This window comes from Anticarsia gemmatalis, chromosome 28 (genome assembly GCF_050436995.1).
Source record: "Anticarsia gemmatalis isolate Benzon Research Colony breed Stoneville strain chromosome 28, ilAntGemm2 primary, whole genome shotgun sequence".
Classification (NCBI taxonomy): domain Eukaryota; kingdom Metazoa; phylum Arthropoda; class Insecta; order Lepidoptera; family Erebidae; genus Anticarsia; species Anticarsia gemmatalis.
The window spans coordinates 5,238,474-5,251,849 of record NC_134772.1 but is presented as its reverse complement, the minus strand read 5'-3'; the positions used below and the strand labels follow the sequence as shown (position 1 = coordinate 5,251,849).

General features: G+C 40.0%; 1 protein-coding gene across 1 annotated transcript; it reads left to right on the top strand.

Moving 5' to 3' along the window:
• Positions 1-1,296: 1,296 nt before the first annotated feature.
• Positions 1,297-13,263, top strand: LOC142984930 (fatty acyl-CoA reductase wat-like). The gene is made up of 11 exons (XM_076132811.1): positions 1,297-1,436; positions 2,200-2,378; positions 2,854-2,944; positions 4,277-4,399; positions 5,366-5,490; positions 6,311-6,469; positions 7,236-7,345; positions 9,365-9,432; positions 9,991-10,174; positions 11,508-11,703; positions 12,377-13,263. Exons 2-11 carry the CDS (start codon positions 2,209-2,211, stop codon positions 12,729-12,731), a joined length of 1,581 nt encoding a protein of 526 aa, XP_075988926.1. The 5' UTR covers positions 1,297-1,436; positions 2,200-2,208; the 3' UTR covers positions 12,732-13,263.
• Positions 13,264-13,376: the final 113 nt, after the last annotated feature.

Genomic DNA, 13,376 nt, shown 5'->3' with positions numbered 1-13,376 from the left:
ATTGACAACAACCGGGATCGACTTTTAACGTGCCCTCCGAAGCACGGAGACGCCCTGTTCAAATACCACTATGCGGTCACCCATCTATGGAATGACCGCGCCAATGGTTGCTTAACCCACAGATCGTTTACCGACCGGTGAGCGCAACTGGCTATGGGCGCCTCAACTTCTGTAGTTCAATATTTTATGACTACTGCAAATTATAAATTTATTCAAAAGATGTCTGGATTAAAAAACCGTGCATTAATTAGTAACTACTGACTAATAAGTCTGATGGACTTTAGACAGTTTTTAATTAAATAACCCCAAGCTGTATCCCAGTTGACAACTAGTGTATATCAATTTGATGGTCACTATTCAGTACATTGCTGCTTTGACGTAACTTGTTGATCACTATGATAAAGGGGAGATGACAATGTATCGCGTAGTAGCTTTGAAGATAGTTGTCAACTGAGATATGAGATAGCTTGGCTTAAGATGTAGGCTCCCTTATTCCGAAAAAAGACCCAAGCTCTTGTATCTCTTGAAGGGGTAATATAAATATCTCATTTCAAAATCAAATCATTTATTAATTTGGGTCAAATATTGACACTTTTGATAGTCGTTACAATTTCTAAAGAGGAAATTCACTTGAACCTTATGAGAAGAGCTAGCAACAAGCACACGGCCACTCTTTTCATTTGTGAAAATTTCAGTTGTTAATATCACGGTGAATGAGATACAGTCTAGTGACAGACAGACGAAGAAATTACAGTATGAGAGTCCCTTTTTAACATTAAGAAACCCTAAAAGAAAAATATTATGTATTACTTTCCTTTTCAAATGGAAAAACCAATACCAATGAAAATGATATCTATACTAATCTATACCAATGTTATAAAGCTGAAGAGTTTGATTGTTTGTTTGTTTGTTTGTTTGAACGCGCTAATCTCAGGAACTACTGAACCGATTTGAAAAATTATTTCAGTGTTAGATAGTCTATTTATCAAGGAAGGCTAGAGGCTAAATATCATCACGCTACGACCAATAGGAGCGGAGTACGAGTTAAAAAAGGTTACAAAAACGGGGAAAATTTTGGCCTATTCTCTCTTATGTGAAGCAAGCGAAGTTGCGCGGGTCATTATTCATACACCGGACACTTTAATAAACAAATAAAATCGAAATTCAGACTCGAGTTCTATAGGGGTCAGATTAATCAAAATAAATTATCATTATAATTACTTTAAGTTTGATATAACACGAAATATTTAAGCAATTACTTTAGTTGCTCTATTTCCTACAATCGAGTACTTACGAGAGTTACTTAGGATCATTTGACTTTTAAAATATATATATTTAAATTTAGCCTTTGTCTGTGTCTCACTGCTGATAATACTATCAAATTGAACCTACCGTGGTCACGGACTGGCTCCCTAAACGTCGGGGAAACAAATAAGGTATCCTTCAATTTTCAATCGCGTTTAGAACCATTACATTATAATATTTATTATGTGTACAAGTCGAGAGAATTTAAGAAAAATTCTCAGAAAAAACGTTTTAGACCGACCCAGGATTCGAACCCGAGAAATCTTGTGCGGCAGTCGCATACACTACCGACCGCGCCACAGAGGTGTCTAACAATAAGACTGCCAAATTGTGAAATATAGGTAAAAGCGCCTTTTACACACACACTCTATCGCGCATGAAACAACAATCGCACGTGAAAGAGCGCGCGTGTAAGGGGAAAGGAAAGACCACGCGCCGCGCTCATCTGTCAAGCCCGCGAAGAAAATCGCGAGCGAAGAGCGCTCTGCTTTCCCGCGCGTAATCCTGTACGCTCCTAAGAACGTGCGATACAGTGTGTGTGTAAAGGCGGCTATTAAAAGATCTTCTGGGAGCGGCCTTAGTACGCAAGTGTTTGCAGGTTCGAACCCGAGGCAACACACCAATGACTTTTCGAAGTTATGTGTGTATTAGAAATAATTATCACATGCTCCAACGGTGAAAGAAAACATCGTGGAAAACCTTGCATGCCTAAAATTTGTTTAATACATTATTGAGGGCATGCAAAGTCCCCAACCCGCACTGGGCCAGCGTGGTGGACTCAAGGCCTACCCCTCCCTCATTACGGGAGGAGACTCTTCGGACATTAATTAATTAAAAACTTAATAACCTTAAACTTATTAACAAATTAAAATAAAATTGATAAAAAATGTCCAGGTAATTATTATGGATCCTGCTGAAGAGATAGAACAGGCAGCGTTCGCTCTGCAGAAGCCGATGAACGATGTGATAGAGCGCGGAGACTCCAGCGTGCAGCAGTTCTACCGCGACGCCACCGTGTTCGTGACGGGCGGCTCCGGCTTCATCGGGAAACAACTTATTGAGAAACTGCTCAGGTAATAGAAAAATCATACCCTTTTATTTTACTACTAGCTTTTACCCGCGACTTGGTCCGCCACCTGAATTTCCCTATAGGAATGCGTCATTTTCTGTAGTAAAAAGTAGCCTATGTCCTTTCTCGGGTATCAAAATATCTCCATACCAAATTTCATGCAAATTGGTTCAGTACTTTAGGCGTGATTGAGTAACAGACAAACAGACAGACAAAGTTTTGTTTTTGCACTCACAGGTCGGTAAACGATCTATGGGTTAAGCAAATCTTGGTGCGATTAATCCATCGATGGGCTGCCGCATAGTGGTATTTGAACTGGGCGTCTCCGTGCTTCGGAGGGAACGTAAAAAGTCAGTCCCGGTTGTTATCAATAAGGTAACAGTCGTTAAGCCATGACAAAGGCCTTTGGGCTTGAACAACTTTGACACTAGGTTGACAACTAACCATATGACGAATAAATGCCTAATACAACATTTCAGATCATGTGCTATTAAAAAGATCTACGTGCTGATGAGACCGAGGAAAGGAAGGACCATTCAGGAAAGACTGAACCATACCCTCAAAGAACCTGTAAGTAACATTACGTCATTTCTAATATCATTATTCCTAATATCATTCTGTTGGTGTTGACCTCGTGGCTAAAAAAACAACAGCCGCGGGGATCGATCTTTCAGGTTAAGCTACGCTTGCCGAGGTTGACCATTGGATGGGTGACCATTTTATACCTACCGAGTTCCTCTGTATGGGCCTTTAATGTCATTTTCAAAGATCTTTGACAGACGTTACCACTAGTCATACCGTGGATGGATTATACATCAAGTTCCTCCGTGCTTCGGAAGGCACGTTTAATTATGGTTCTCGGCTGTCATTCTCAAAGATCATTGACAGTCGTTACCAGTAGTCAGAAGCTTGAAAGTTTGACAACCAGTCTTTCCGAGTGATATCGTGTTATAGCCCAAGTAAGTTGTGGAGGTCTGATAGGCAGACGCTCCATGTAAAATACTGGTATTCAGCTGCATCTGGTGAAACTGGAAGCCGACTCCAACATAGTTGGAAGAAAAACTAGCCTGATTGATTGTATAAGGAAATGTGTCGGCATTATACATAAATGAATAAATATTTTGGTATTTCCAAGTATGTAAATATTTCTAACGGTAATCAATTGGTGAATTAACCTCTTATACATAATTACTAACTTGAATCACGTGCGATTTGAGTCCAAGGCCAAAATATTTTTATTTATGTTTAAAGTTCTTTTATTTTTTTTTATTTTCGTATTTCTTTATGGGTAACCAGTATATAAACAGTGATAGCCGAGTGGTATAAGTTACCTTCCACGCCAGTGGTCAACGGTTCGAATCCTAGGCAACACACCAATGACTTTTCAAAGTTATGTGTGAATTAGAAATAATTATCACTTGTTCTAACGGTGAAGGAAAACATTGTGATCAAACCTTGTATGCCTAAAAATTTTTTGATACATTTCTTGACGGCATGCAAAGTCCCCAACCCGCACTTGGCCAGCGTGGTGGACTCAAGGCCTAAGCCCTCCCTAATAGTAGTAGTCGCAATAACTGTAGCGCCGCGTGTGGTGGGTTCGAATCCCACCCAGGAGAAATCTTTGTGTGATGAGAACGAGTATTTGTTCTGAGCCTGGATGTCAATTTATCTATATAAGTATGTATTTAGAAGTATATAAGTATGTTTATCAGTTATTTGGTTACCATAGTACAAGCTCTGCTTAGTTTGGAATCAAATGACCGTGCGTGATTTGTCCAATGATATTTATTTATTTATTTAAGGCTAGGTGCCATTGAAACGGGTGCTCTAGATGGACTACCTCATATTTTTCTCTCCTCTGCTTTAAAAAAAATCTGCTCTAAAGCTGTTCTTCCAATCCAGGTATATGATAATCTGCGCAGTCGACAGCCGCAGTTTGCTGATAAGATAGTACCGGTGGAGGGAGACGTGGCTGACATCAGACTTGGACTGAGTGAGAAGGACTGGAATACACTTGCTGACGAGGTACCTATTTATGTCTTTCTAGCTGATATTCGACCTGTGACCATGAGTGTGATTTAAACCTGCCAACCGTGCACGAGTTTTTATATCGTCAAACATTAGTAACAACAATGAATGTATTAGTTCGGGGAAAAAGTCTTTTCGCATTATAGTATGTATGAACTTCTAATAAAATCTTTTCTCTACACAATAAAGCTCGATATTTGATTACCTCACGAGCTCACTGAAAGAAACCTAATGAACCGTGTACTCGTTTGTGATTCTTGAAGCTAAAGATATTTATCCAGAGTGATATCCGCTTCAACACCATAACACTATAACTAAGACTATATTACGCTTATTTTATTTATAAATAAACTAGCTGACCCGCGCAACTTCGCTTGCGTCCAATAAGAGAGAATGGGTGAAATTTTTCCCCGTTTTTGTAACATTTTTTACTGGTACTCTGCCCCTTTTGGTCGTAGCGTGATGATGCCTACTAGCTGACCCGCGCAACTTCGCTTGCGTCACATAAGAGAGAATGGGTCAGAATTTTCCACGTTTTTGTAACACTTTTTACTGTTACTCTGCTCCTATTGGTCGTAGCGTGATGATAAAAAATATATTATGCCTTTTTTTCCACGAAAAATATTCCCAAAATTATTTACATCTCTTAACATAACGAAGTTGCGCTAAGGCATATCCGCCATTAAAACAGTTGCCATGACAACGGATTTTTGTTAATTTAATGTCATTATAATATGGCTTATTCGCGACTTAGTTCGCCACCTTAATTTTCCCGGGAAATGCATCATTTTCCCGGGATAAAAAGTAGCCTATGTCCTTTCTCGGGTATCAAAATATCTCCATACCAAATTTCATGCAAATTGGTTCAGTAGTTTAGGCGTGATTGAGTAGCAGACAGACAGACAGACAGACAGACAGAGTTACTTTCGCATTTATAATATTAGTATGGATATGGATTTTCAGGTGACTTTCATATTCCACGTGGCAGCAACAATACGATTTGATGAACCTCTTCGTAAAGCTACTCTTACCAATGTTCGAAGTACTCGAGAGGCATTAGCGCTGGCTAGAGAATGTAAAAGTTTAATGTAAGTATATTTTAATTAAGACACAAAAATTGTGAAAGAAGTAGGAAACATTGCCAGAGCACAGCTTGCTACGATCCTTACAAACTTAGAGGAGAATTAAAATGTATAAAAGTATAATAATTGAAAAAAACTACGGCCAAGTGCGAGTTTGACATGCGCACGTAGTCTCGTACCATTACGGAAAAAAAATGTTTTTTTTAGTCACGTTTTAACAGTGAATTATTGCTTTTTTTCCCTATTTTTTAATATTTGTTATATGTGTAATAGTATACGGGAATTAAACGCCGAAATCGCGCCGAAACGTTCTAAGGCATTTTAGGATAAAATGCGTGTTCACGTTAGCGTTAATTCCCGTATTCTATTATACATTAAACATGCAATGCGAGAGTTCAAAAGTTATGATGTGATGTTATACTGTAACTGACTGTATGTCTGTCTTTTACCAGTACCTTCAGTAACCGCTGTATCTCATGAACTGAAATAACAATTACGGTTCATGAAATACAGAGAGAGATGTAGGACAGACAGACAGGCAGACAGCAAAGTCTCAGTAACGGGGTCCGGTTTTACCTTTTGCAATCTTCAAAAAATATATTTTCAAAAATGTATTTACAGCTTACTTATTCTCATAACTTTTAAACTCTCGCGTTGCATGTTTAATATATAATAGGATACGGGAATTAACGCGAACACGCATTTTATCTTAAAATGCCTAACGTTTCGGCGCAGGTTGCACTCGCCGTGATCGCAGGCCGACTGACTGGCTGTGTTCGCATTAATTCCCGTATCCTATTTGTATATTACTTATTCTCTCTTTCAGTAAATTCGTGCACGTATCGACAGCCTTTGCGTTTGTTACAAAAGACCGCATTGGAGAAAAGCTCGAAGAACAGTTCTACACAAGTCCTATGTCCCCGGAGACCATCATCAGCCTAGCTGAAACAGTTGACGAGAGCAGACTGGATGCCATCACTCAGAAGTAAGTTTTATCAGCTCCTTACATCATCAGCCTAGTCGTAGCTCGTGGCTTTTAACAACAGCCGCGCGGATCGATCTGTAAAGTTAAGTTACGCTTGCCGAAGTTAATCTGTGGATGAGTGACCATCTTATACATATCGAGTTTCGGAAGGCAAGTTAAATTGTGGGTCCCGGCTGGCATTTTCGAAGATCTTTGACAGTCGTTAACAGTAGTCAGAAGCTTGAAAGTCTGGCAAACAGTCTTACCGAAGGATATTGTGTTATATCCCAGGTAATTGGGTTGTGGAGGTCAGATAGGCAGTCGCTCCATGTAAAACACTGGTATTCAGCTGCATCCGGTGAGACTCGTCGGGAGGTCGTGAGTACGATTCGCTCACGGACCAATTATTTGTGTGATCTACAAATATTTGTTTCGGGTTCAGTTGTACTTTGTGTCCGTTATGTTTGTAAAAGTCCCCGCGACACAAGAGTAATTCTTAGTGCGGGAGTTGTCCTTCTAAAAAAGAAAAGTTTGATAAACATTCCTTAAATCAGTGGTTCCCAACTAGTGGTCAAAACGGACCTCCAGTGGTCCGTGGAAGTTAAAAAATGGTCCGCGAAAGATATTAAAATTTTGAATTTTCAGGATGATTATTACACCTTTTTTTTTAATATACTTAAATTAAGTGGTCCCTGCTAACAAGAATAATATAAAAGTGGTCCCTGACTTAGAAAAGGTTGGGAAATTCTGCCTGAAATAAATAGAGATTTAAACAAATTGTTTTCAGTCTGATCGGGAATTGGCCGAACACGTACACGTTCACAAAGGCGATATCTGAGGAGCTGATCAGAACTACCGCTGGAGACCTGCCTGTCTGCATCGTCAGACCTGCCATGGGTAACGAATCATTTTATCTCTAGACTAGCTGACCCGCGCAACTTCGCTTGCGTCAAATAAGAGAGGATGGGTGAATTTTTTCCCCGTTTTTGTAACATTATTACTGTTACTCTGCTCCTTTTGGTCGTAGCGTAATGAAATATAGCCTATAGCCTTCCTCGATAAATGGACCATCTAACACTGAAAGAATTTTTCAAATCGGACCAGGAGTTCCTGAGATTAGCGCGTTCAAACAAACAAACAAACTCTTCAGCTTTATAATATGAGTATAGATTAGTGTAGATTAATTCGGGATTTTGCCAAAACTGGGTGCAAAATAGGAAACGTTCAATATCATTATATTACGGGATTCTTCTGTAAGTGTGTATGTCTTCTCTTAAGCGACTGGACCGATTTTGATGAATTTTTTTGTGTGTGTTTAAGGGGATCTGAGAACGGTCTAGATTCACAAAAAAAAAATTCTCGCGTCACAGTTTTCGTTGCCATACTCCTCCGAAACGGCTTGACCGATTCTCATGAAATTTTGTGAGCAAATTGAGTAGGTCTGAGAATCGGCCAACATCTATTTTTCATACCTATAAGTGACAATATAATATATTTTTTAATTTACATGGCAAAACAACGTTTGCCGGGTCAGCTAGTATCATTATATTACGGGACGAACACGATATGATATGATTTTATCAACTTATACCGTGTCATTATGTAAATCCTAAGATTTACCAATTCAATGGTGGTTAACGTTCGAAATAAAACAACGTTCGGACTTTTACCATTGAGAGTTGGTAAATCTTAGGTTTTACCGGAAAATCTTAGGATTTACCACAGTTCGGGCTTTTACAGTAACATATATATAACTCAAAGGACTGACTGACATAGTGATCTATCAACGTACAGCCCAAACCACTGGACGATTCAGGCTGAAATTTGGCATGCAGGTAGATGTTATGACATAGGCATCTGCTGAGAAATTTTGCCATATAAAGAGCAGTGATAGTCGAGTGGTATAAGCGTGCGCCACATGTAAATGGTCGACCTTTCAAATTCGAGGCAACACACCAATTACTTTTTCAAGTTATGTGTGTACTAGCTGACCCGCACAGCTTCGCTCTACTTTCTTGTTTTTATTTAATACCGCGCATTTTCAAATTTATTCACCTTTAACACCTTTTCTGGACTTCCACAAAACTTGAAGACGTCTCTTGGTAGTTTCTCCTCTCATGAAGACGTGATGAAGACGTCTCTTGGTAGTTTTTCCTCACATGGAGACGTCACATGGTAGTTTTTCCTCAGATGAAGACGTCTCTATTTAGTTTTTCCTCAAATGAAGACGTCTCTTGGTAGTTTTTCCTCACATGGAGACGTCACATGGTAGTTTTTCCTCAGATGAAGACGTCTCTATTTAGTTTTTCCTCAGATGAAGACGTCTCTTGGTAGTTTTTCCTCTCATGAAAACGTGATGAAGACGTCTCATGGTAGTTTTTCCTCAGATGAAGACGTCTCTTGGCAGTTTTTCCTCTCATGAAAACGTGATGAAGACGTCTCTTGGTAGTTTTTCCTCTCATGAAAACGTGATGAAGATGTCTTCTAATGTAATGTTAATGCTCCATGTAATGGGTTATCATACAGTCAACCTGGGTGAATCTTTTTTGTAACATTGAACGTGGGAATTTGAACTAGTTTCGATTCATTATTTTTTCATATAAAACCAACACAATTAATAAAAGTTTGTAAAACTAAAATAAATCTTTATCAATTATAATCGAAACTAGTTCAAATTCCCTCGTTCAATGTTACCCAAATGATTCAAAGTTACCCAACTTGACCTTACTTCAAGCTCTGCTTAGTTTGGAATCAAATGACCGAGTGTGAGTTAAAGTAAAAAAAATAAATTAATCTATTAATGTCCCACTGCTGGGCAAGGGTCTCCTCCCGTAATGAGGGAGGGGTTAGGCCTTGAATCCACCACGCTTTTTTGTGTGTGAGTTGTCCGATGATATTTATTTATCTCATTTCCAGTCCTACCTTCATACATTGAACCGGCGCCCGGCTGGCTCGACATCAGGACAGTCATAGGTCCCAGTGGGGTGAGTAGATCCTAAAATATAGCTACTAACATATAGTCCAACAACTTTGTACAGTTCTTCTTCTTATTATCGTATGGTTAGTGGTCAACCTAGTGTCAAAGTTGTTCAAGCCGCCCGAAAGGTCTTTGACGTGGCTAAACGACTGTTATCTTAATTGACAAAAACCGGGACCGACTTTTTACGTGCCCTCCAAAACACGGAGACGCCCTGTTCACCAGTTGTTCGCCAGATGCGATCACCGATCGGTAAACGATCTGTGGGTTAAGCAACCGTTGGCGCGATCATTCCATAGACGGGTAACCGCATAGTGGTATTTGAGATGGGCGTCTCCGTGCTTCAGAGGGCACGTAAAAAGTCGGTCCCGGCTGCTGTCTACTAAGATAACAGTCGTTAAGCCATGTCAAAGGCCTTCAGACGGCTTGCACAACTTTGACACTAGGTTGACCACTAACCATACGACAAACAAACAAACAACTGAAAAACATATCCTGCATCGTTGGCCAGTTTCAATACCGCCATAGCCGGATCAGGGACATTATTATTATATTTTGTCTCCAGATAATAATCGCGTGTGGTCTGGGAGTGGTCAAAGTTTTCCAGACTGATGTCAACTCAGACGTCGCAGTGGTTCCAGTAGACCTCGTCAACAATGCCATTATAGCAGCCGCCTGGGACTCCTCCAAAAGACCAAGGGAGAACGGCCAAGTACCTATTTATGCTATCTCAAGATCTACCAGATACGGTGAGGAAATAATTCTTCTTTATTATTGTGGAGGAACGAGGTGATCGTGTTCCTCCAACACAAAGGGAAGATCCTCCGACCAGGCGAGGTGATCGTGCCTGGTGGGCCTAGGCTGCCAGACTGTTGTAGTCGGGAACTTGTATATAATATAGTCAATTGCAGTGCAAACTTCGATAGCGCGATTCAGGACTTGTGACGTCAGTCACACTGCGCTTGGTGGTTGGTTGAGCGCTGGTCCCAGTAGATATCGCTGTATTTAGCGATCCGCTACATTATTCTTTTCTATATGTATAATTCTTTTCTGGCACTGCTTTTTAACTGCACGTTTGGCCCAGTGGTTATAGTGGTCACCTCGCCGTAATAAAAGCGCCGCGTGTGGTGGGTTCGAATCCCATCTGCGACAAATATTTGTGTGATGACCACGAGTATTTGTTCTGAGCCTGGATGTTAATGTATCTATATAAGCATGTATTTAGAAGTATATAACTATGTTTATCAGTTATTTGGTTACCGTAGTACAAGCTCTGCTTAGTTTGGAATCGAATGGACCGTGTGTGAGTTGTCCAATTATATACTTACTTATATAGTACCCGGTATATTATATACCAATACGCTGGCCCCCTACTACTCTCTCTCTCTCTCTTCCATGCTATGAATCCCATATGGTAGTGGGGTCAGCCTTCTTGGTCTTTCTCCTCCACTTCGCTCTGTCCTCGACATCGTCTTCGGAAACCTCACACTCACTTATGTCTTTCTGCACTACAGTTTCCCATCTAGTTTTGGGCCGTCCTCTGGATCTACGACCGGGGAGGGAAAGTTGTAGTGCTTTGTTTCCTACGTAATCTGCAGGCCTCCTCTCGACATGGCCATACCACCTCAGCCTACTCTCCTGCATTTTGTCGGCAATGCTGGCCCCCTACTACATGGGACTATATTTCCTAAGGGCAAAACGTGGGTGTATGTCATACATTTCTGTCTACTATTTCGAATAAGGGTCTCCTCCCGTAATGAGGGGAGGGGCCTTGAGTCCACCACGCTGGCCAAGTGCGGGTTGGGAACTTTGCATGCCCTCAATAAATGTACTAAACAACTTTTTAGGCATGCAAGGTTTCCTCACGATATTTTCCTTCACCGTTGGAGCACGTGATAATTATTTCTAATATACACATAACATCGAAAAGTCATTGGTGTGTTGGCTCGGGTTCGAACCAGCGACCACTTGCGTGGGAGGTGTCAACTTATACCACTCGGCTATCACTACAAAAACGAAGCGAACGAAGGTGCGCGGGTCGGCTAGTTTGTCCATAAATAAATCAAATCCAATTTATTTCAGGGTACTTTGGTGACATTCTCCGCAAATATTCATATAAGAAAATGTCCATACCCGCTGCTGTGTGGAGGGCCGAGACCATAGAGGTCAAGAACCAATACCTATACGTAGTACTGGCTTTCTTCTTAAACTACATACCTGCTATCATTCTTGATATAATCTGCTTTATAATACGGAAGAAACCTAAGGGAGTCACTTCGTAAGTATCGTTTTATAAACTTTACCTTTAATTACTTTCGGACTGCCTCCGCGGCGCAGTGGTTTAGGCCGCCACGCCGCTAACCATTGCATCGGGAGGTCGTGGGTTCGATTCCCACACGAGACAATTATTTGTGAGATCCACAAATAATTGTTTCGGGTCTGGTTATACTTTGTGTCCGTTGTTTGTATGTTTGTAGAAGTTCCCACACAAGAGCAATTCTTAATGCGGGAGTTGTCTTTTAAAAAAGAAAGAAGAAAGAAAACTTTGTATGCTTCTGATGTGCGGTCGGTAGTATATCCGACTGCTGATAGGGTCTCGGGTTCGATTCCCGGCGCTTGTATATTTTTTCAAGTCTGTCACTATCACACGTCTTTGTAGTGGTCGATATGGACCATAGGAATCATTCCTTCCATAGTAGCCCGGAGTTTGGTACGATACCCTTCCGTAAGACTGATTGTCAGACTTTCAAGCTTCTGACTACTATTAACGACTGTCAAAATCTTCGAAAATTACAACCGGGCCCTGCAATTTAACGTGCCTTCCGAAACACGGATATGTATAAGATGGTCACCCATCCACAGAACAACCTCGGCAAGCATAGCTTAACCACAGAGATCGATCCGCGCGGCTGTTAACTAAACCACTAACCATACAATGAATTGAATTACAGATTCGTAGACTTGTACAGGAAAGTAGACAAACTCGGGGATGCATACAAGTATTTCATCAACAACTCCTGGAGCTTCAAAACGGATAATCTTGAAGCTATGTTTCAAAACATGAGCGAAGTTGATCGAATTATATTTAACTGTGATTTCTTACCTGTCGACATTATAGAGTACACTTTGATATGGGGCATGGGAGTACGCAGGTATATACTAAAAGATGGGTTAAAAAATACGGAGTATGCTTTTAAAAAACAACAAGTTTTTAAGGTATTAAATTATATTGTTTTAGTATTGTATGCATATGTAATATGGTGGGTAATGAAAACTGTCTTTCAGTTTGTTAGTAGTTTTGTTTGATAATTAATTATAATAGTTTATTAGTTAAGTAAGGTCAATTTGGGTAACTTTGACAGTGGGAATATGAACTAGTTTCGATTATTTTTTCACTAGCTGACCCGCGCAACTTCGCTTGCGTCACTTAAGATAATCATAATTTTCCCCGTTTTTGTAACATTTTTCACTGTTACTCTGCTCCTATTGGTCGTAGCGTGATGATATATAGCCTATAGCCTTCCTCGATAAATGTGCTATCTAACACTGGAAGAATTTTTCAAATCGGACCAGTAGTTCCCGAGATTAGCGCGTCCAAACAAACAAACACACTCTTCAGCTTTATAATATTAGTATAGATATGAAACGAACACAATTGATAAGGATTTATTTTAGTTTTCGAATTCCCACTGTCAATGTTGCCCAAATGATTCAAAGTTACCCAGGTTGACTGTAATCTATTTAAGTATGCATTTAGAAGTATATAAGTATGTTTTTCTGTTATCTGGTTACCATAGTAGCTTTGCTTAGGTTGGAATCGAATAAAACTGTGTCTTGCCCAATGATATTTTAGTTTATTTATATTTTATAATAAATATCTAAAGAAAACAGTTTTTTTTATTGGCTCCTAAGTAATTTCTGGTAAGAAGTACCCAATTCCCTATTCCTCAA

Excerpts from the sequence above, each read along its gene's own strand:
- LOC142984930 (XM_076132811.1), top strand. The coding sequence starts at position 2,209 with ATGGATCCTGCTGAAGAGATAGAACAGGCAGCGTTCGCTCTGCAGAAG. Across the intron at positions 2,945-4,276 it reads ACCATACCCTCAAAGAACCT|GTATATGATAATCTGCGCAG; the intron begins GTAAGTAACATT and ends CTTCCAATCCAG. Across the intron at positions 9,433-9,990 it reads CAGTCATAGGTCCCAGTGGG|ATAATAATCGCGTGTGGTCT; the intron begins GTGAGTAGATCC and ends TTTTGTCTCCAG.